This window comes from Zosterops lateralis (genome assembly GCF_965231275.1).
Source record: "Zosterops lateralis genome assembly, chromosome: Z".
Classification (NCBI taxonomy): domain Eukaryota; kingdom Metazoa; phylum Chordata; class Aves; order Passeriformes; family Zosteropidae; genus Zosterops; species Zosterops lateralis.
Window position 1 is genome coordinate 47373775 of NC_139800.1, and position 23738 is coordinate 47397512.

Below are 23738 nucleotides of genomic sequence, written 5' to 3' on the forward strand. Positions count from 1 at the left end.
CATCTCTTGCCTTTCCCCCTTTATGAGTGGAAGCAACAAAGTATTTGTAATATGTGTCAGCTGATCCATGCACATATTTTAGGGTGCCAAAAGAGGGAGCGTGTGTAACACCCATTTGCCAGACTTCATTGACACCCAAACCTCTTGGATCTCTACTTACTGTGGTACATAAGGGTATTAAATGAGCACATTTAGGGCAAGAATGAGCAATTTATCTGGCTTGAAAAAGGGTAAGTTCAAGTTGTTTACTCAGAGCTTTTGCATTCTGGTGATAAAAGTCATGTGACAACTTTGCTTGTGTAATTTGATTCAGAACTGTTGTCGTCATCATCAGAGCATCAGCAGCTGCATTGCCTTCCACCAGAGGTCCTGGCAATGATGAGTGAGACCTGAGATGAATGACATAAAAACAGTGAGATGTGCATCAAACAAAACCATACAAAGTAGATAACAGCATAAACAAATCCATGTTGGGTACCTGCTTTAAAAAGTACTGTTCAATATGGTTTAAAATACCTACTACATACAAGGAATCTGATATTAAGTTGAAAGGTTCATTTTGAAACAGTCAAAAAGCTTCTGCAGTGGCTGCTAACCCTACTAGCTGTGTTGACCTTGGCTGAAAAATCAGTTTTCCTAATCTTCTGTGGAGTTTTTCCAAACAGCAACTGTTTTCTGAGTTTTCCCAGAACGATCAACAATTCCCAAACTGTCTTTGCTCCAGACAGGGGCTGTGACAATGTTAGAAAACATGGCTGTAAAGAAAGATCTTTTAAAGATTGCAAAAGTTTGTTTTTCAGCAAAGCATTAACAGTGTTTCCAAGAAAGTCTGTCAAGACAGCCTGTAAAGATAATGATTCTTGGAACATATCCTGAAAAGCATTTGCAGGCAAAGGAATGTGGATTTGAGAAAGATCTTGCCCACTTAGGGTCTGGCATCATTTTCCTTCTGTGGAAACAAGTCCAGCAAACATGTCAAGCAATGTAGTTACTGCTTTTGAAAATGTATGAGGAAAAAATACCCACTCTATTATCCACAGTTATTGTTTGTACACCACAGTGCTATTAGTGCCTTTGGTTGGAATTCAGCTAGGGTAAGAAAAAGCCTCAGTGGTAACTCTGCTTGTCTGCATACAAAAGGGGTCTTAAGTTTAATTTGCTACAAGTTGCAATGCCTCAGGGGCTTCTGCATCCAGCTTGTGAGGAGAGGAGATAGTAAGTCTGTGTCTCCTTTAAGTAAGTAAAACAAGTGTGACAGTTCCTCAGTGGAGATACCAAGGGTAGGTCTGAGCCAATTAAGAGTTCCTAATAATTTTTGTAAATCAATTGGTGTTTTAATAGAGGTCTGCAGCACAATGGGCTGAGGAGCAAATTTCTGTTCAAATAATAGAAACCGTAGGTATTTCCATGGTGGGACAGTTTGAACCTTGTCTGCTGCAATACAGACCAAATTTACCAAGAGAAAAACAAAAAAAGGCAAAACAGTTCTGCAATGCTACAGGGTCACCTGTTGCTAGCAGTGTATCATCCACGTAATGATAAACAAAACCTTTGAAAAGTGCTGTCACATGGGTTGTAAAGCACCTGCTACCACAAACTGACATATTGTAGGACTGTTTTTCATTTCTTATGGTAACACAATCCAGTGATACCTTTGCATTGGTTCACTGTTGTTCAAAGATGGTAATGAGAAAGCAAAACGAGGTGCAGCATCAGGTGTAATGAAGTTGGGAAAAAACAATCTTTTAAATCAGTGATTAACAATTCCCATGTTTCAGGGATCATTGCTGGATTAGGAATTCCATGTTGCTGAGTGCCCATCAGGGCCATTACTGCATTGACAACCCTGAGATCTCGTGAGAGTCTCCATTTGCCAGTCTGTTTTGGAATCACAAACATTGGGGTGTTCCACAGGCTTGTAGAAGGAACTATGTTTCCCAGATCGAATTGTTCTTTGACCATTTTTTGTGCTTGTTGCAGCCATTCCCCTCCGAGGGGCCACTGATCCACCCACAGAGGGGTATTGGTGTTCCATGTGAGTTTAAGTTTCAGCTGTACATCAGTGGTCTCTTTGAGAAATTTGTTGTCAAAATCTGCCCCCACTGTGGTAACAGATCTCTTCCCCACAGTGTGTGTGTGTGTCTGTAGCAGAAAGTACATATGGTTCAAGCTGTGCTTGTTTCCCTTCTGGCCCATATACCACGAGTTCCTCAGCTGACTGCTGTGGCATCTGCTGGCCTCTGATGCCTGTGACAATCACTGTTGGCCTTGTCAAGGTAGGTGGCCATTCACATTCACTGAAGATGGTTTTGTTGGCTCTGGTATCTATTAATCCCGTAAAAGAGTTGCTGTCTAGAGCACAGGTTAGAAAAGGTTGCTGCACTGAAATAAGTTTAGACCAGTAAAAGTGAGGAGTGCTTGTGCTCCCAAAACCTCCAGTGCCTTTGTCAGCACTGGCAGATGGCATCAATTACGTGTCTGGTAGTATAGGGAGTGGTGTCAGTTGAGCGATGCATGATCCTGCTGAAATAGTACAAGGTGGATTAGGAGTCCAAGCCATGATTTTTATTTCACCCCTAGAATCAGAACTGATGATTCCTGGTAAAATAAAAAGTCCACTTTAGATGATGCTGATGATCTCCCAAGTAACAATGCACGACATTTAAAAGGAAGGGGTCCATTTACCTGTAGGTACAAGGTGAAGTGATGTGTTATTTATTGTGGTTGTGGCAGAAACTGCCAAGGTCCCCCAATGTTCCTGAGCTTGAGCTGTGTGGGATTGCTGTGACTGGATCCTGTTTCATTGCGGGGCACAGGATTTCTAGCCCATCTTCAAGTTTCCCTGCTGTGGCAGAGGTTTGCCGTCTTACCGTATTTATAGTGGCATTCATTTCTCCAGTGGTAACCTTTCTTGCATCTAGGGCATGGTTTACTAGGTTTTTTTGTTCCCTTGTTTATTCTTTGAGCATTGATTTTTCACATGACCTTCTCCACAGTCAAAACATTTGACTGTTGCCCTAGCAACCTGTAGCTGTGAGCTAAGGCAGTTGCTAATAAATCTGCTTTGTATTGTTCTGTACCAACATGTGCACAAGCTTTGATAAAAGTCATGTAAGGAAATATCAGGTTTGTACTTAACTAGATCAAGTCCCTTGTGACAGACAGGATTACTGTTCATAAGCTAAGGATTTGAATAAAACTTCTGCTGCATCTGATAAATCAGTTTGCCTTGTCACAGTTTGCAGACGATCAATAAAAGTAGTGTAGGGCTCTTGAGGTCCTTGCCTTATAGTAGAGAAGCCAGGTTTAGTTCTAGTAATATCTAGCACTCTTTTCGGAGCTCTTACAGCCAGCTCCCTTGCTTGGTTATGTGTTTCTGCGGGCATCCTTAACTGTTCTCTTATTATCTCTTCTCCAGTGCCTGTCAAATGATGCCTTGTTATTGCAGCATTAGCAGCATTATTTATGTTAACCTGCACTTGATCTTCACAAAGCCAGTTGTACTCTGTCCACCATATAGAATACTGTGCTGATGTCATAATCAATTTAAATAAAGCTTTCAAGTCAGCAGGTAGCATAACATAGCTCTCTGCAATAGCTTCTATAAGTCTCAATGTATAGGAAGATTGTAAATCGTTCTCTTTCATAGATTTTCTTAGTTCTTTAACCTTTCCTTGGAAAGTTGCTCATATCAAGGCTGATTGCCTTGATAAACCTCGGCAAAGGATGGAGCAATTCAACATCTCCTTGAAGCAAAGCTGGTTTTCTACAGAGGTCTAAAAAGTCTTTTGCCTAAGGGAGCAGAAAAATTCACTCAGTCACAAAGCGCTATTTTGGCACCCTTGCATCAGTAGATGGTGCTGCAGCCGTAATTTTCAGCTGTTAAGATGGTATTTTAGAATACAAATAACAGATATTTTTTCTGCAAGCTTGCTTTCTTTTTTCTCCCCAGTGGTCCTCTCCACATGCAAAGCAAGTGAATTAAAACATGAAAGCATTGCTCTGAGTGGAGGAAGTGTCTGCAGGAGAATTTGCAGCTGGGAGTACTGTCTTCAAAATTATGAAAAGCTTGCAATGCAGAATATATAATTTTTCATGTTAAAAATTCAGCTGAGTTAATCTCAGGCATATGTGTTTGACATGTTTTTAAAGCATCCCCCACTCACTTCCAGGGATTGAGGTCAGAAGAGCCTTTAGAGAGGTACCAGGAACAGTTAGCTTTCTCCCATATAAAGAGTTGTATTAGTTTAATTTTCCTGAATTTTAAGATTTTGCTCCTTTGCTATGTCTAATAAGCAGTCTTTATGGCAGACTTCTAGTTCGGAGATACTGTGACCCATTTTATGTGGGAATTACGCTGTTGGGGTGCATCCCTCTGCATTACCCAACCACGTCCCTAACCTGTTTATTAGCCAGTGGTGAAAGGATGTCCTCAGTGATCCCTGAAGCTCACCATTGGTACAGTCGAGATGTGCTGCCAGTCCAGGATTGCCTTAGGAGATTGTGTGTCCCTGTTCAAGGAGCCATTTGCAAGCACATGAAAGAAACAGGGTCTCCAGTCACAGTATAACCAGAGACATTTATTAAAAGTGTACACAGCTTTTATAATATTTTCACAATTGGGTTAGAATAGCATGGGCTTGGATAACCCATAGTATAATTATTAATATGCTTGCTAACCAATAATTTTCATGATCAATTCCCTAATAGCAGCATCAGACTTTTTATCTCAAAGATAAATGTTTATGTAATAGTTCTATCTGCAAACTCCTCTGCACCTGCTACTTGTTATGTTTTTTAAAACTTCATTACATCTCTGCTGCCTGGACTGAATAGTATTTTCTTTCTAACTAAATGCTCTTTGTTCTCTCAGTTAAAAGTTCCCTTTGTTTTCTTTCTCTACATGAGGTAACTGTCTTCCCATCATCATGGTTCTTGCTGGTGTCTGAATCAGTTGGGGTTTCATAAATGAATGGATCTGGCATAAAAGTATCAAATAGTCCACCACAAAGGTTTCTGATACATTGAGTAACACTTAATAAAAAACACTGTTCCCACAGGCACTTCTCTTTATATATATACGGCTGAAGGATAGAATCTTTCTGATATAATAATTCAGTTATTATTTACTAACTCACTCAGATACTAAATGACCTAGCTTTTCAGACACTGGAAAATATGATGGATTCAAATTCAGTCTCTCTTCTCCAAGGAAAGGATATCATCTGCTCCTATATAACTTTCTTGTCACTGAGAATGACGGGCATATAAACAAAGGTTAGCGGAATTAAGTGTAGGGGGTAGTGGAGAGACTAATTTTGCATTCTGGATAAAGATACCTCCAAGGAGAAGACATACCTGAGGCCTGAAATCAACTTCTAGGAGTGTTTATGTGATTTGCCTTAGTCATGGGATTAAACACCTGATTTGTGCTGACTGTTTCTTGCTTTATAGATTGTGTTCTTCTCAGCATTCTGGAGAGGTGTGAGTTTTGAGTTCTTAAGTCACTCATAAGTATTAAGAAACTTGAGCTCCTAACCTGGTCCAGTAGAATTTTTTTACAGGACTGGATGTTTCAAAACTTCTTCATTTGGCCTAGCTTGGTTGTTCAGTTGGATTGTCACCAAAAGTTTATAGCCATTCTGCTTATTGGGTGCATATGTACTGAGAGAGTGGGACACAAAAGTAGTGTCCTTTTTAAACAAGGATCCATCTAAGGTCTGTGTACTTCATTCCAAAAGCTGTCTGACAAGCTGCCTTGACCAATATATCATTTCATTGTTTGATGGTGCCAGAATGTGTTTTGATAAAAATAGACGACATCATCCAGAACTTTTCCATTCAAGAAGAATAGCTGTAACATTTTAAACTTTAACAGTTATTTTTATTGTATTTCACAGAGGGTTTTTGTGGGTTTGTTTTGTTGTTGTTATTGGGGGTTTTTTGGGTTTTTTAACTCTTTGCTGTATAGAGAACTAACTGTTTGCTTGCCTTGATAAAATGAAATGGACAAATACTGATACGATCAGCTTCTTTTCGGTGTTTGCGGTTCTCTTGTTCTGGTACCAGTGTATTAAATTAAAATATCCTCATTTTAGAAGAAAAGAAGTTAAGAGCCTTTGGTAATCACTAGATCAGGTGCTGTTTACATTCTCCCAAACATTACAGTAGTGAATAACTTCTCTAGAATTCATGCTTAAAGCACATGGAAGTCATATTTTTGTATTCCGTGCCTCCTGTAAATGAACTGAAAACAGTGGTGAGCCAAAGGGGAAATTTCACACACAGTTACTTAGAAGGTGCATTTTTATCTAGTGCCATTGACACACTTGTCTGAAACAGGGGCTTAAAAGTCTGTAAAGTGATGGAAACTTAAAAGTGAGTTTAGCAGTGATTCCACTGCTAAAATGTGGCAGGGAAATGGTACCTTTCATAAATGATTCCCTGACAATTCTTTTGCTGCCAAGAGCAGTGGAAGAGCAAAGCAGAGACAACTTACTTTTCTGCTTAACATGTGTTTCAGGTTTCTAAACAGTTAAAAATGTTTCTCTTCTAGGATGAAGATTTCCTTACTTTAATTTTCAAGGCTATGATGAAGGATACCTTGAATTCTTCACATCCAGTCTCTTCTGCTGTTCAGTCTTCAGAGCAAATTGAAGAAATGTTTGATAGTCTTTCTTATATCAAGGTAACTGTAAAAATGTTGCAAAATATTTGGAAAGCAATACATTAGCTATTGAAAATATGAATGTGGAATCACAAGTAAATAGGCATGATTGACAAACCTTTGGAGGTTATTTACACTCATCTCAAACAATGGAGGATTTATCAATAATGTTTTTGAGCACCTACATAGCATTCAATTAGGAAAATATTATGTATATGTATTTATGGCCTTACTTACCATCTTGTTGAATGCTTAAGCACAAAATATAATACTCATGAAGATGTAAGAGGGGAACCAATAGGTGAAGCAACATAACCAGTTAGGCATATATTCTTCTGTTAGCAGACTGTAGCAAGTGATTTTAAAAAAGACTAAAAACAGCAAAATAATCACTCAATCTTATACTCTCCCTGGTTTAAAAAAGCCCCAGTATTTTAGAGATATCCTAAACTGGAGGCTTGCCTCTGAATGCAATGTCTAGTGAGAGTTGTATGTGAGATTTATATTATTAAAGCATCTCAGTGCCTTGCTTAAAAATGCATGAGAGAAGAAATACCTGTATTTGCAAAATTTGTATTCACGTTGTCTCAGGTTTTAAATAGCAGATTTTGATAATGTTGGAGGAAAGTCGTTTGTTTCTTTATTTTGGATTAGCTGACTTTTTTCCATCGCTGTCTTGTACTTCCATCTAATTAGAAATCATGGGGACACCTATTTTCTGCTAGAAAATAGTCAAATACTACATCTTCCTCTGCTCAGTGGAATGCAGTTCCCATGACAGTCTTGGTTTGTTTACTCTGGCTTCTTTTTGCAAGTCTCAACTGGTCAACACACGTTGTCTGGCGTCCTTGAATAGTATGGGATGCCAAATAGACCTACAGTAGTGTTGTGCTTCCGTTTATTTTGGACTCTGTTTTCTCAACTGCAAGAACAGATATGTGTGATTTTCAGGTTACCTTGGTTGTTAAATGAATTTGGATTCTCTCCTTTTATCAAAATGCTTGTTGTTTCGTGCTTCAGAAGTGGTGCCTCAAGTAATTCCCTTTTTGGTGAGCTTCTGGAAGCTATATATTTGGCACAATCGTGTCTTTAGCAAAGTAACTTTAGAGATACAAAATTTGTCAGTCTTTGACTGATTGAAACTTCTCTATGTAATTTTAACGGAAAAGTCCCAAGTGATTGGATTGGAGTTTTAGTCAATTAGTGTAACATTTTATTTGGAGAATCATTTTATTACTTCATTGCTGCTAATAAGTATTTGCAAATTTTGTATAGAATAGTACTAACGTACACCTTTAAGATCTGACTGAAAGCGGTTTTGCACATTGTCAGAAATAATGTTTTCACAGCTCTTTCTATGTTTCAGAGGATTTCATTGCATATATTTTCATTCATGCATGAAGCTTTTGTATTCCCTTACTCTTGTACCTATAGCTTAGGTAGAGTTCTTGGCGATTCACATGAGAAGACACATGCAATGTAGTCCCTAGTAAGCAAAAGGTTGTCTGTTACTGAATTGTAAAACATAATTTGTTTTAATGGACTGCCAACTGACACATTACATTAGTAGGTGACCTCTACAGTGTACTGTCTGGAATAGAAATAATTTTACAATATTATTTTTAGTCTGACTCTTTTGTAGACCATCAGTAAACCTAACACCCATGGCTGGGACAAGATCCACCTGCAACAGCAGAGTGTATGGAAGGATATGACAGTAGGGAAAGCAAAGGAGCAGAGCTGTAGGTTAAGTATGGATCCATACAGGAGAAGAAATTGTGGCCATATTATTAAAAACTGTAGTAAAAGGGCTATTCCTGATGTTTGATGAGTAGTGAATAACCAGGCAGCCTTCAGTTTCAGATGTTGCTCAAATTCGAGAACCTGAGTTTGGAATGCATGAAAACAATGCATTTTCTCTCTAAAATCTTCTCCTTTATTTTTTGTTTCTTTCCTAGAAATAGTACGAGAAATATAAAGTGCACCTTTAAACTATTCTTGATCTATGGCTGCTCATCTGTGTTTAGTTCTATAATATCCAAGTCCTCAGGCAATTTACTTATTAGTGTCTTTGACACAGAAACATGCACAGCCCTTTTGATACTAAAACTACTCAGTTACTACGTTTTTTTCTTTACAAGACATGGTTGTATTTAAACACATCGAAATGTACTTGTTCTTCTGCAGTCAGTTCCAGCCTACCAAGTGTATATTTTTCCTATATTTTTAGGGTTTTGATATAACTGCACATCATGTGACTGTTAAACACTGACTCACAAGTGCAGTTCTGTACCATAGAGATGAATATTGGTAATGAAAAATGGCTACCAGTAGAGACATACGAGTAAGAAGGCAACAATTTTCAGATTATGTTAATTGGAAAAAATGTCAGATTCTACTAGACTATTTTGTAACTGTAGTTTGAGCCTTTAAAATATTTTTTTCCAAAGCAGCTGGAAAAAGTTTTCTGTAACTGTATTTGGAGTTTATGAAATAGTAAAAGAATATTTTTCCAAGGCAACTAAGTGTAAAAATTATTTGAAGGATATTAATTGGAATAAAATCTGCTAGCTTCTGACTTATTCCTGTACTATGAAAGAGCTATAATATGCCTATGCTTTAAAAAGTTCTGTAACTTCAATTTACTGTATAATTTTCTTTTTTTTTTTTTTTCCCTAAAGGGAGCTTCACTTCTTTTGATGCTGAAGCATTATCTCACTAAGGATGTTTTCCAAGCTGGTATTGAGGTATACTTGCATAATCACAACTACGGAACTGCCCAGAGTGATGACCTGTGGGACAGCATGAATGAGGTATCCATCTTTGGCACACTGTTGTTCTTCTCTTTTTTTTTCTCCACTTCTTTAAGTGTATCATAAGTTTTTTATTTACTTCCTTGTTTATGAAAAAAATAGGATAATGGAATGCAAGTAAATACTCTGAATATTTTGCTCATCCTCTTCCAATATATCCTATTCATATAGATAGGGAGATTACTGAAGCTTCTAAAGATACACTGAGTGTCATCCCCAAAAAAGCACTGTGAGTGGGTGTGTACCGCCATGCATGTCCATCCAGTATGGACATATGCTCTCTAGAATCACACGGGAAGTGTTAGGACCAGAATGAAAGTAATAAAATTCAGGATAAAATTTACTTTTAAGGAATAGCTAAATACAACCTCGCAGAGGTCTTAGGTTACTCTCTACTAGTGTAACTCCATTTGTGATAGCTTCTGTTTTAACAAGTGTGTTGAAATTTTAGGAAAGCAGACTGTACAGGCAGCTCTCAAATTATAAGGCAGGCATAAGTCTCTGTCTGAAATGAGTATGAAGGGCTCAAGAAAGGAAAGGCTTGGGCAGAGCAGAATGAGGGCTAGAGTCAGCAAGGCTGTGGGAGCCAGAGAGGCCAGGGAAAGGAGGGTGGAGAGACAGTAGGAAGGACAGGGGAATGACTGAGGGTCCAGGGAACTACAGGCTTATCTATCTGAACTGAGTGCCAGAGAAGGTCGTGGAGCAGATGACCTTTAGTACCATTACACACCACACACAGGACAACCAGGGAATCAGGCCCAGGCAGCACAGGAATAGGAGGTACAGGTTCTGCCCAACCAACCTGGTCTCCTCTTATGACCAGGTGATCCACCTGTTGGATGACAGGCTGCCTGACCTTCAGCAAAGTCTTTGACACTGTCTCTCATGGCATTTTCCTGGAAAAAACTGGCAGCTCATGGCCTGGACAGGTGCAGTCTTTGCTGAGTTAGAAACTGGCTGCACACCAGGTCCAGAGAGTGGAAGGAAATTGACAAGTTTACTGTCAAAGCGATAGTTTACAGCTGCAAAATCATGCTACCACTTAATTGGTAACTTAAGTATTCTCTATTTGCTATTTTCTTGATATGTGATGATTGTTTTTACAGATTACCAATGGAACACTAGATGTAAAAAAAATGATGAAGACTTGGATTGTGCATAAAGGATTTCCTTTAGTCACTGTTGTCCGAAAGGGAAAGATTATTTCAGTACAACAAGAGAAATTCTTGTATCGTGTGGAACCAGAAAATTGGACATCAGATGCAAGGTTATTACCTTCTTAATACCTTTTATCCATTAATAGCAAGCTGCTGTCTTAAACCTTGTACATCTTTCTCACTTATATTCAGGCCTTTTAGTGTTTTCTTTGGAGGCAGGTAGTAGAGAATAGAGAATTCAGCACAGAAATTCACACATCTAGTATCTGCCTGAAGATCCATGTCCATTTCCACTGAAGCAACTGGTAAAAATCAGTGATATCCTTTCTAATCTGAATTTCTTACATGCATCATTTTCCTGAAGCTTTTAAACTTGACACTGAGTTGGTTTTCAATACCAAAAGGCAGATCTCATAAATAAAGGTTTCTTTACATTGGAGAAAGTTTTGTTTGTTTAACAAGACTCTGAAGAAAGGTAAGTTGCAAAAGTTTTACAGAAGTTGGAGATGCATGTATCCTACTTTAGAGCCTCTTCTTACTTCCAAAATTCAGTGCCTACCTTGGGCTTTGCTACAGGAAGGTAGAGAAGCTAGAATCAATGCTTTCTTGGCTTCAAAATTGTAAGATGACACTGCTGCATGATAACAAATGACTGAATATGTAACAGAGGTAATATACATTGTACCCAAACCTAAAAGGAGTACATATGCAAATATGTAGAAGCAAATATGCAAGAAGCAAAGATGTGGCAGTTGGTAATTTTAAAGTTTTGTTTACTGCTAATGGAACTTACCTTATGACCCTCAACAGTGTCTTCTAAAAACATGTAATTGTGAATTCCTTTGGGATTTTGCTGGGGTTTTTTGAGATTGAAGTTTAAGCTGGAGCTGAGTCCGTTGCATCATCTTGCAGAAAATTAGGTCTGTGAAAGAAATTTGTCTCTTGAAACATAGGAATTTAGAGGGCTCTGTTTTATGTTTGTTATGTGGAGAAGAAAAGCAGTGTGGAGTTGAAAGGTAAGGGAAGAAGGGAAGGATTTTAAGCTAAGTAATTTCTGTTTCTAGTTGATGTAAATTTGGGGCATGCATGAAAAGGTTTTGAAAGAGAGTACTCTGTGTGAGTCATACATAGAAGGGGGTCCCTGTCAAAATCAGATTAATATGTGCAGCTTCTTTCATCTCACTCAGATAAGTGTTTTTCTCTAAATAGCCAAGTCCTTATCATCATTATGAGCCTCCTTAGCATCTATCCTTCCAGTTTGCAGTTCACTTAACAAATTCTTTGTGGTAATTATGGTTTCTATACCATGATTCGGAATTTGAGTCTGGTACTTGGGTCATTTTTTAATTTTAGTTAAGACTTGTAAAAGATCAGAAAAACAATGTTGGACTCAGGTAAAAATAATACTGGATGAATTTCTGATGCAGAGATGTACTGTCTGTATGATTTTGGACAAGCTATCTAGCATGCTGGAAATGGGAAAGAAGTGCTAGGAAAAGTGAAGTCCATCAGGGTCAAGTGCAGTGTAAGATCTTCATTGGTGGCATACACAGTGGTATCAAATGCCCCTAAAGAGAATTAGTAGATGACACCAAGCTGAGTGGTGCAGTTGGTGTTCCTGGGGGAAGGGATGTCATCCATAGAAATCTGGACAAACTGGAGTAGTGGGCCCTTGGTCAGGGCAAACCTCTGGTATCAATGCAGGCTAGGGGGTGAACAAATCAAGAGCAGCTTTGCAGATAAGTGCTTGGGGGAGTGGTGCATTCACAGCCCAGGATTCCAGTTGCATCTTGGGCTGCATCCAAAGCAGCTTGGGCAGCAGGGCAAGTGAGGGGATGCCCCTCTGCTCTGCTCTTGAGAAACCTGGAACCCTGCATCCAGCTCTGGGATCCCAGCACAGGAAGGGCATGGACCTGTTGGTGTGAGTCCAGAGTAGGTTCACAAAAACAATCAGATGGGCAGAATACCTCTCCTATACAAGGACAGACAGACAGTTTGGGCTGTTCATCCTGCATAGCAAAAGGTTGTGGGGAACCTCACTGCATCCTTTCAAGTACTTAAAGGAAAGATGGGGACAGACTTTTTAGAAGGTCCTGTTGTGATAGAGCAAGGAATAAAGGTTTTAAAATAAGAAGGTAGATTTAGACTAGATATAAGGAATAGTATTTTTATGATAAGTGTGGTGAAACCATGGCACTGGTAGCCCAGAGAGATGGTCGATGCCCCATCCCTGAAAACATTCAGGACCAGGCTGAATGGGACTCTGAGCAGCATGATCTAGTTGAAGTTATCCCTGCTTATTGCAGGGGATCTGAACTAGATGACCTGAAAAGGTCTCTTTGAACCCAGTCTTTTCTATAAAGTTTACCCATTTCTCAACACAGTGGGATAGAAAAAATAATTTCTTTGCGTGCTGTGCACATTTCTGTGCATTCTTTCATCATATTCTGATTATATCAATGATGTTTATGCTTTTATTATTTTGCACAGCATTCAGTGATACTAGTATAATTAGTATACAAAAGTTCTTAAACCATTCAAGGGAGAAAATACGTATATAACATGTCAGTAAACATTTGTTTTCCTTTGCAGTTACCTGTGGCATATTCCTCTCACTTACATAACAAATAGATGCAACTTCACACATTGTATTAATGCACATTTACTGGATCAGAAGTCAGGTATGTGACCAAAAGCTTTGGTAGCAAGTTACGCAAGTGGTACAGATACATAATTTTTCTGAGAACACCCTTGAGTAAGGTGTGAAGCTGAAGACATACAGGGTAAAAAATAATTTCAGAGATCCGGAGCAAAGCACTGCTGGTGTTGTCATTGTCAGAGAGTTGGTTCCCTGTAGCATTGTGTGTATAAATACATGACAGCTACTGGAACAGAAGCACAGGTTTGAAATTTCTAGTAGCCTATGCTTTTCGTCGCAATGCATACACACAATCTCTCAAACTGCATGTTCTTTAGAGGGCAAGTTACGTGAAAGTTGATGTGCCAGTTTGCTGAAATGTTAGGAAGTAACTTTCCACTGAAATGTTTATTTTATTTAATTGTGTAGGAAAATATTGTATTTGTAACAGTAGATGGGGCTGTTTGAAAGAACAACTGGACAAATGGAGAAAAATTACTGATGCAGCTTGGGGCAGTCTGTGACAATGCTCAATCAGATGTAGGAAAAAGGATGACAGACTAAAACCTGGAATTTTTGAGCTGTCTTTCAAAACCTTCGGTCTGGCTTTTCCTTCTTCATTGTAGAGGGAAATAGTGTGAAAGAATTTACTGTCTCTCTGGAACTAGTCTACTTCATAGACTTTGATTTGAACAAACAGTTGTTAAATGTTTGCTAACATACTGTCTGTCCACTAGCTGTCATTGAACTTTCAGAAGAAGTGGAATGGATAAAATTCAATGTGGACATGAATGGCTATTACATAGTACACTATGCTGAAGACTGGAAAACACTGATTGATTTGTTGAAAAAAAACCACACTGCTCTGAGTCCTAAAGACAGAGCGAATTTGATCAACAATATCTTCAACCTTGCACGGTAAGACTTCTATATTGGAAAAGGTTTTTAATATGTGTTTCAAGTTTTTTTTTCAAGTCAGAGAAGATCAGGCTTAGTTTCTAGAGACAATTGCTTTAGAGAAATAGCCTTGTTGGAACTGTTCACTGATGTTCTAGATGTTAACTCTCTCTATAGCATCATCTATTTATTTGGATCACAGAGAGCCCCATGATAGTTTCCATTATTGGGAGACACATTTGTTTTCTTTAGTGTCCAATAACCAATCCATTAGATTGTTCTCCTGTACTCTAGTGCTCCACTTTAGAAAAGTAAGCTATTTCCCTCTTAAATTTTTACTAGTGCCCTCTCATGTGTTTCACCACCGTCAGAGCAGGTGAGGCTGAATGTTATGGATAGTCTATTCTATCTGAGTACCCTTATTTATTGTAAGTATTTTCAGACATCCTTGCCACACTTACCCATTGTCAATTTCTGTTAACTGAAGGCATTATAGTGTTGTAATCTTACTGAAGTTAAAATAGGAAAATTTCTACATGTAAACTGTTTCTTATGTCACTCCCTTTATTCACTTATCTCTCTGTTAGTGTAATGGAAAGCATCACTTCTGATATGTTCCAGGGAGTGCTTTATGTAATCCATTTTAATGTTTGTGTTCATTGACCTGTAGTCTAGGAAGAGAGTCTCTGGAAAAGGCCTTTCAGTTGATTGATTACCTCAACAAAGAGAACAGCACTGCACCACTTACTGAAGCTTTGTTCCAGCTGAGTTTTATATACAGCCTTTTAGACAAAAAGAGTGAACAACAACTGGCAGCACGAGTCATGGTATGTCTTAGTTTTTCATAAATGATGATTTTGAATAATTAGCTCTAATGTTCTTTATAGTTACATTCTCTTTTTACGTGTTGACTGCTGAACATATTCATTAATTTCACTAAGTCGAATGGGGATTCTAGAGAGTTGCCAGTCTTGACAGCTTTTTCTAATGATCTCTTACCAAAATGCTACATTTTTTGGACCAGTTTCTTCCCCTGTTTCCATACCATACCCATGTACCCCAAAATGTTTTGTAGGGAGCGTGGTGCAGTGGTAACACTATGGTGTCTGGGGCTATCTTAAGGTGCCCATACAGGTCAATTTAATACAGATATGTAATTAAACAGATTCCATGTACTTTCCTTGTAAAGAAAAGTTATTTTCAAAAGTTAGAGTGGCTAGAGATCAGATCTAATTGCTTTGTAGAGAGACAAGAGAAAAACCCAGAACTGTTTCCTGTAGAAATAGAAACACAGGGATGGTTGTGATTGTCCTGTTTCAGTTGTGTAATAGCGTAATACAATATAGTTCTACAGACTTGACAGTGAAATCAATATTGTAGGTTCAGTTCTTGATAAGCATATGTCTTTCATTTCTCTATTCACCTTCTTATTATGGAGCTTGTTCTCCATATTCATTTACTGATTTGAAATTACCTTTGCTGCTTTACAGTGTTAAATGTCAGTAAAGGGATTTAGTCTATAAGAAAATGATTAAATGATTAGGTAAAATAGCAGATGATTTTTCTTTATGCTAGGTAGGGAAAATTAGTGAGTGCTTAAGGAAACAAAAGGAAAAACAAAGCACTATTTTAATTTACACAAAGTTGTTTTGTATCTGCTGTAAACAGTCCAAGCTCTGGTTTGCAATGCAGTGTCTATTCAGTTTTATTTAAGTTTCAGCTGAGATGTGGTAGCTGATCAGCTGTGGTTTTGACAAGCTACAGAACTACAAAACTGAAGGGTGTTCAGCCTATAGACATACAAAAGTCTGTTTCTTTCTGCTTAGCGAAGGCGTATTTACTGTGACTTGGTGAAGTTAAAAGCAGTTAAACATACAGAAGTTGTAGTATATTGAGATTGTAAGCTGATTACAAGCAAATCTGAGCTGTGGCTCAAAGAGTAGTCTTCAGTTTCCATGTGCAACTTAAGATGTGCCTGGCCAATCTTTCAGATTTATGTCGTATCTGATCCTTACTCCTGCAGTTAAGAAATAGCACATGTAAGTTGGAATAAATAGATGAAAAACTACTGTGTTTAGCTTCCACAGTTCAAAAGCTCAACCTTTTATTTTCTTATTTTAAACTAATTTTGTATATAGAAAATCCTCTTAGAAGGAATTAGCTATTGCTGGTAACTTCTTCCTCCTTTAGCATAGGATAGAGCAGTTGTTTGGAGATAAAATTGATCAACAGCACTGGACAGATGATGGGACCCTGTCTGAACGAGAGCTCCGGTCAACACTGCTGACGTTTGCCTGCACCCATGATAGACGAAACTGTAGAACAACTGCCGCTCAGATGTTTGAGACATGGATGAAGTCTAATGGAACAATACGGTACCACAAAAACTGAGCTTCCACTTCTTTTACACATTTGTTTTCCTGTTACATTGTGTTTGGGGAAAACACCCCAACAACAAACAGAACAATAAAAAAGAAAAATAAACCAACGCCAAAAAAACACCACCACTAACTTAGTATTAAAAAAGAATGTGATTCTGTCTTTAACTGTTCCATGTGTAGAAGTAATTACTATTTCATAATAGAGGATGACTGTGCTAGACTTTGTCTCCAGTCTCATTAAGTTTAACTGCAAAACCAGCCATAAATTTTCTTTATCTGCGCTACCTGAGCTGCACACTGAAAGAAGATTACTTAGTGGCAAAGCCAAAGCATACTCTTTTATCACACGGAATTCATTCTGCTGTGGATTCATGTGCGTTTTGAGCCATAGAAAATTGTCCATTTTGTGTACAATTTACTTTGTTTTTATGTGACTGAATGATTTGCTTTTTCTTAGTGACTGAAAGTATTAGATTGGCATGAATTGAGTCATGCCAAATCTTCACAGTTGCTACAGAATCCAATTGCTCTAAAGAGAGGCATCTCCTTCAAGTTAATCTTTTAATTTAGTGACTGTTTTCTGCTTCCTCAGGTGAGCATTTTTGTGCCCCTTGCGTTTATTTGTTTTGTTGATTTTGTTTTTCCCTGCAGTCTGCCTACTGATGTAATGAAAGCCATATACGCAGTTGGAGCCAAGTCTAGTGATGGCTGGGAATTCCTCCTGAAGATGTACTTCTCTTCTGTTTCTGAAGCAGAGAAAAGCAAAATGATTGAAGCCTTGGCCAGCACGGAAGATGCCAGAAGGCTGATTTGGTATGAAGGAGACAAAAAGTTGTATGCTCTGTAAATAACAAGTGATAAAATCTTCATGTAAAAGTGCATTGCCTTTTTTCTATTGTTGAAAAAATTTCTGATTGCTAAAGAAAATCTATCCAAATGTTTTGCATAGGCTTCTGTACACATGAGGAACCTGATACTTTTCACTTAAAAATAACTTATGTGACAGAGCAGCACAAAAAACCAAATTCTGGATATGTGTGAAGAGAAAACAATTGAACTTAAAGGCTTTGCACTACTGGTAACACAAAATTTCAGATTTTGCAGTGCAGGTAACAAAATTGCAGGCTGTTCTATAGAACCTTAAAAGATTGCTATATCTTTATAATCAAAATAATAAGTAGTTAAGGTATATTTTTTTGTTTGGGTATTTTTCCTCTTCTTTTTTCCATTTCTTTCTTTGGGTGAAAATTTGACTTTGCATTATGTTCCTCTTTGTAGACCATATCTTAATATTGCATGGAGAACACAAACTTGTCCTGCTAATTTAGTCTTCAGTCTCCCTCTCTTACCTCTTCAATGTATTGTTTTGCTTTTACAAGTTACTAGAATTCACTTCATCCTTTCCAACACCAGTGAAAATTCAGGCACTTGGATTAGAACTAAAGTCACTCTGATTTCTGGAAATTAAAGCTAAGTAAATATAATTGCTGTAATAAAATATAGTGTTGATTTCTTCCAGATACCCGAAGTTGTTTGCTTCATGTATTATATCATCTTTTGCAACCAATTGAGGACTTTGAGAAAACCCATGTGAACATATGAATAGATGTTTTTTTTCCTGTGTCTTTGCATATGCTCTGTCTCCTAGGCTAATGCAGAACAGTCTTGAAGGAGAAATCATCAGGTCACAGGAGCTTTCACATATCATAGCAACTGTTAGCCAGAATTTGCCTGGGTATTTGCTGGCCTGGGACTTCGTCAAAGAGAACTGGGAAAAGCTTACACGAAGGTAAGACTTTTGATGCAGCTGAAACTTCAAACTCACAGCGGCAAAAGCACCTGTTTGTTTCTTTCAAAGAAGACAATAAATAGTGGCATTTGTATAAGAAGATCATATGAAAATTCTAAATAATGTTTTAAAATCAGAGTCTAAAAATATAATTTGCTACATAAAATTTGAAGTCTCAACAGTCATCGTAGAGCCTCAGAGTAATTCTAAACAATCTCGATCTTAATTTCTCTTGCAAGGTTGCTGTCTCTAAGGTGATTGGTTCAGTTGCAAGATACTTATGTGGATCAAATGGATTCAGAAGGACACACAGGGAATTAATTCAGCATTGATTTTTTCTGAATTGTCACAGGATTCCTAAAAACAAGTAACCAGTATTTTCCAACTACTAAACAAAGAAGTAGAAATAGTAGAAAAGAATGAATACATATACCAGAACTGTGTCTTAAAGTGTCTGCTAGCTGAAAATATTTGTTTGTCTTTCAGGTTCCACCTAGGCTCATACACTATCCAGAATATCATTAGCTGGTCAACTTCTCAGTTTGCAACAAAGGCACATCTACTTGAGGTTGGTGGCTCAATCTATCAGAAAGGGGTATTTTCTAGTGCCAGTGCTGTTTTCATTTAATTGAAGGATGAGGAAAACATGTTATTATATCCTAAACCTGTTATTATATCCTAAACCTGTTACTTATTTAAACCTGTTATTTAAACTTGTTATTTATCAGTTGCTTTCACTATTTCACACATGGCAAATATATGCATAGACACTGGAGATTATATACTGAGTCTGTCACAGAGTTGCATTGCAGAGTTGAACCCAGTTACTGGTTTAAGTGGTTGTGTTTTCCTGTGCACTGGAACGCACTGTCTCACAAAATAATGATTTGATCTATATGTAATTTTGATCTAGATTTTGTAAAGAAGCTATGCTTTCTGTATGTCTGAAATGTTTATGTGCCATAAAATTTGCTTTATGCTGCTTTTTTCCATTCAGCCATCCCAAAGAGTTATTGTGGAAGTTGAGTATCAGCCCAGAGTTGTTTAATAGCTTTTAGAAAACTCTATTGTCTTCCGTAACAAGGCCTTGAAGTTAATGTGTCAAGAAATGTTTATGGTTTAGTCTAATGTTTTCATTCAGATAATTTGGTAGCGATAGGTGTTAATGGTTTGATTGATAGTATTTTAAGTGTTAGCGTTGACAGTTACGATTGGATGTGGGGCTGTTTCGGAATGCTGAAGCGGGTTGCTTGCAACAAGCGATTCTTTGTCACAGAATAGGACTTCTTTTCCAGAAATCTGCATACTATCTGTTGGCTTTGTGATAAGGTAAATGAATATCTGTTTATTGGTGAAATGATATATTGAAACCAGATGAGTTATTGCTGCTGAATCTATGAAAAATGCTTTCCTTGCATTTTTGGAACTCCTTTGAGAGGTTTGCTTACTGCATAGATACAAACAGTTCTCAAAAATGGATTTCCTGCAACATGTGTATAGCCTTTGCTGCTGAACTCAGTTCTCTGGCTAGTGTTATTTTAATTAAGATTGCCTTTTTCTTTCGTTATTCTTGTTATGCAGGTCAAATCATTTTTTGAGTCAAAATCAGAGGAGAGTTCTCAACTGCGTTGCGTAAAAGAGGCAATTTACACAATTCAGCTCAATATCCAGTGGATGGATAGAAACTTGGCAAAGCTACAAGAACTGCTGTAGTACATATAAAAATACTGTGCTGTGTCAGCCATTTAGGAGCTCTGTGGGGAGTTACTGTGTTTCATTTTCAAAAGCTGGGGGTGAAACCAGGCATCACTGCAACCTTGCACTATTAAGGAATCCAGATAGCTCAGGGCATGTCTCAGATGAATTTTTATTTTCTTTGAAGCATTTTGAGCAATATGTAAGTATTTACCCTGAAACTGTTTTCATCTATAGACCAAACATCTGCACAAATGATTAAATATAATTTTATATGTGAAATTTACGCCCTTTCCTTTGGAGTTGCGTTATAGTTTCTTGGCAGTGGGTTAATACTTACAGTCAGGTAAGAAAGAAAGAAAGTTACTGTGAACTGTTACTTCTTTGCAGACTGCTCATTGAGCAGTAGATTTTTCTTAATGCAAAACTGTATGCGGTTTCCACATTTGTAGATAGAGAAGTTGTTGTGAAACAGAATTATATTTCAAATATGTAACTAGTAGTGAATGTTATAAAGTTCAAGAGGCAAAATAAATACAATTCCAATTTGATTTATGTTTGGAGTTTTTATTGTCATGGTGTTCTTTAGGAATTACACATTAAAAAAAGATCTTATGCTAATAGTATACAATTTGATATATAAAAGTGACTGGATGTTAGTATGGATAAAAAGAAACAGATAGCAAAACCACGCATTTTAGAGATGGGTTTTCCAAAAACACTGGTGTGACTTTGGAGCTTCTACTCTGAGTTTATCAGATCGTTTTGAGAATCTCATCATTAATCGTCAAACTTAAACTGATTTTGCTGTATTGGTCTCTGACCAACAGCACAAAATTTATTATTTCAGGCTGGTTCACCTGTTGGACTGATACTGATTTGTGCCCTTTTGACTACTCACTTTCAATTCCACCTCTTGTTGCAGAGAGTTTGCAGTTGATAGATTGATCAGTCACTTAATTTTTGTAAACTTCCAGTCTTTCATTGTCTGAAAATTCACAAATCACAGTGTAATTTGTCATCATTGCTCACTCTTTATGGCATTAGTTTTAGGAATACTTCTAATTTACATTTTTAAAAAATCTTGTGAGACAAATCTTCAAAGTCTTTTGAAAAGTAGGAGCTAAAAACCTAATGTGCAACACCGTAAAGATTAAATACCTGCAGTGCAATCTGTCTTTCAGAAGTGGTGAAAAAAGCCATTATATTATATTTGCACAAAACATGCAAGAGGAAACATATGTCTTTATCTTTCCATTTCACTACCAATGTATCTTTTGTGGATTCATGCAAGCAGATTTAGAAATGTTGTTAAATTATGGAATGATAATTGCAATTAAGTATATTCTTGGAGTTTTTATACTGTCATGTGTTACTACTTTGATTCCTCCTTTATTTTAAATCTTTGAAATTCTACAGAAGTACTCTTTCCAGCTTTGAATATTTGTGTGTGTGTATATATATATGTGTGTGTGTCTGTATATACACATATAGATGCCATCATTTTCTTCCTAGTCACTTCTTAAATTAAATGAAAACTCCATTGTAAACTTCCACTTTTTACCCCTGCTGTCTCCTCATGTGGTTTCTTTCATCCCTGGCCACAGTATTGAGTCTTTAAAAAATCTAAAATCAAAACTTGGAAGAGGAGCTTATCTTCCTCCTGATTTCCACTCTGGAATTTCCAAAATTTACTATTATATTAAAATGCTTTAGTAACAACTATGAAGCAATAACATGGAGCTGAGTTTTAGACAGGAAAGTGTACCAAGAAAATCTGGAAAGCTGGAGATGTTTTTTTCATTTGTTGCATAGCCATACTTTTGTTATGTCAGTAATAGAGGTTTTAAAATTATTTTTCTGTTAGGGAGTCTCCAGCCCTATTAATAAGTTGTACTGGAGTCAATTCCTCCTTCCATGAGAAATGCATAAATACAGTTCTCCTTTTTGTGAGTGTCTTGGGAATTGATGAAGACTGAAATAGCTAAGACCTGGTGCAAGGTGCACAGCCTTAGCTGGCAAGGCTCATGTTGGACATGGGCTTAGGGTAGGATGAGGGTCAGGAAAAGAGTGAGGTGTCAGTGAAAGACAAAGAGGAGAAACCCACTGCTAGGAGAGCTATGAGAAAGCCTCCAATGAAGGTGAGGACTGCCAGTCCACCCTGAAAGCCAGAAGAAGTTGGATGTCACTAGTTTGAGTATGACTAGCTGTTATGGCTAGTTAAGCTTGGCCATAGGTGCAGGACAAAAATTTGAACTGTTCAAACTAACCCAGGTAATGCAGGATTATTAAATTCTTTATAGAATTAAGTAGTACTTAGTAAATGAGACTAGCAACTGTAGGACGCCAAGTATTAGGGGCAGTACAAAATGCAGACTAATAGGCTGAAGTGTGGTAAGCAAATGTTTCCTTGGATGCCTTAGGAATTGACTTAATGAGCCAGCCTTAGCAATACTAGAGGGATGACTACTAAAGATACAATGGTACTTCTGAAAAAGGTGCGTCTTTGGGGCAGGGTTGATTTGGAAGTGAAGGGCCATGTGACAAACCAAGCTCGGCCACTCCCAGAGGGATGTGGTTCCCACATTACCTTCAGTGTCTTTGATGCTGTTGGCACAATTGTCCAGCAGCATCCTTTCATTTGTGGTGCAGCTCCTCAGCTCACAGGCTATGCAGGGACGGAGTAGTCGCATAGGGCATGATCCTTCACTTGATACTGTTTTTCACCTCCTCTTCAGCTCTAGATCTCCAACTCCATTGCTAAAGCTCTGGGGTGGCAAGAGGAGAAGGTTGCTTACATCAGCAGCTGGAGAAAGTGTTCCAGAGAGCAGAAGGCAGAGCCTGAGGGTACTGCCAGCAAGGGCACTTTTCTCTCATCACAGCTGGCAGCAGGGATTTACTTTGCCATTTCTTTACACTCAGCATCTTCAGCCTCTTCCATACAGATCTCATCCAGCTCAGAGAACAAGTCATGAGGGATGTATTGGTCATCCTACTTGGTCCTGAGGATGAACTGTGCCCACTGGGGTGGGGGGTATGGGGATAGAAGGCAAAACTCTGTCTTTTTACTGTGGCTATCATGCTCACATTCCAAGTGGGCATCAAGGTTGCACCAGTTCAGCCATTATTATTGGGCTAGGCCCTTTTCCCTTAGGTCTGTGCAGGCTTGCCCAGAGCCATGGAGGAGAAACATCTGTTTCACTTCTGCATAAGGATAGACTGCTTTCTTCTCTCACATGTTTTATTTTTAAAGGCAGGAAGATAAGGATGATGCATTTAGGTAAACTATGCACTTAAATTGCCTTAAAAAAAAAAATAAAAGGTCTTGCTAAACAATGCCACTTTCCCTCAGAACAACTGGCCACATGGACTACCTGCAGAAAACCTTATGCAGTGCCCACATAGCCCCAAGGAGATTAGTGAGTGATGTGGATTGTTACAGTAGTAGTCCTGCAGTGTCACAAATTGTTTCTGAAAATCAGACTGTGTTGCTTTTAATTGTTGTTAATGTAAATTCTGTAGGAGTTTTGGATGTCAAGCGAAATCTTGTATCATTAGCACAGTACTGGCACGGGTTGCCCGGAGAAGCTGTAGATGCCCCATTCCTTTTACCATTTGAGGCCAGCTTGGATGGGACTCTGAGCAACCTGGTGTAATAGAAGGCATCTGTGTGCGTGGCTGGGGTTTGAAACTAGTCAATC

General features: G+C 38.0%; 1 protein-coding gene across 4 annotated transcripts in view; it reads left to right on the top strand.

The window, feature by feature from the left end:
* The window catches only part of LNPEP (leucyl and cystinyl aminopeptidase), a 53816-nt gene extending 33228 nt beyond the window's left edge, over positions 1-20588 (top strand). For all 4 annotated transcript variants that reach the window (XM_083882916.1, XM_083882917.1, XM_083882919.1 and 1 more), the window contains 11 exons: positions 6557-6688; positions 9349-9480; positions 10587-10747; positions 13230-13318; positions 14013-14193; positions 14843-14999; positions 16363-16547; positions 17205-17366; positions 18202-18342; positions 18829-18910; positions 19924-20588. In XM_083882916.1, the coding sequence (XP_083739042.1) occupies positions 6557-6688; positions 9349-9480; positions 10587-10747; positions 13230-13318; positions 14013-14193; positions 14843-14999; positions 16363-16547; positions 17205-17366; positions 18202-18342; positions 18829-18910; positions 19924-20055 (1554 nt within the window). In that variant the 3' untranslated portion in view covers positions 20056-20588. The remainder of the gene's footprint in view (positions 1-6556; positions 6689-9348; positions 9481-10586; positions 10748-13229; positions 13319-14012; positions 14194-14842; positions 15000-16362; positions 16548-17204; positions 17367-18201; positions 18343-18828; positions 18911-19923) is intronic.
* The last annotated feature ends 3150 nt before the right edge of the window (positions 20589-23738 follow it).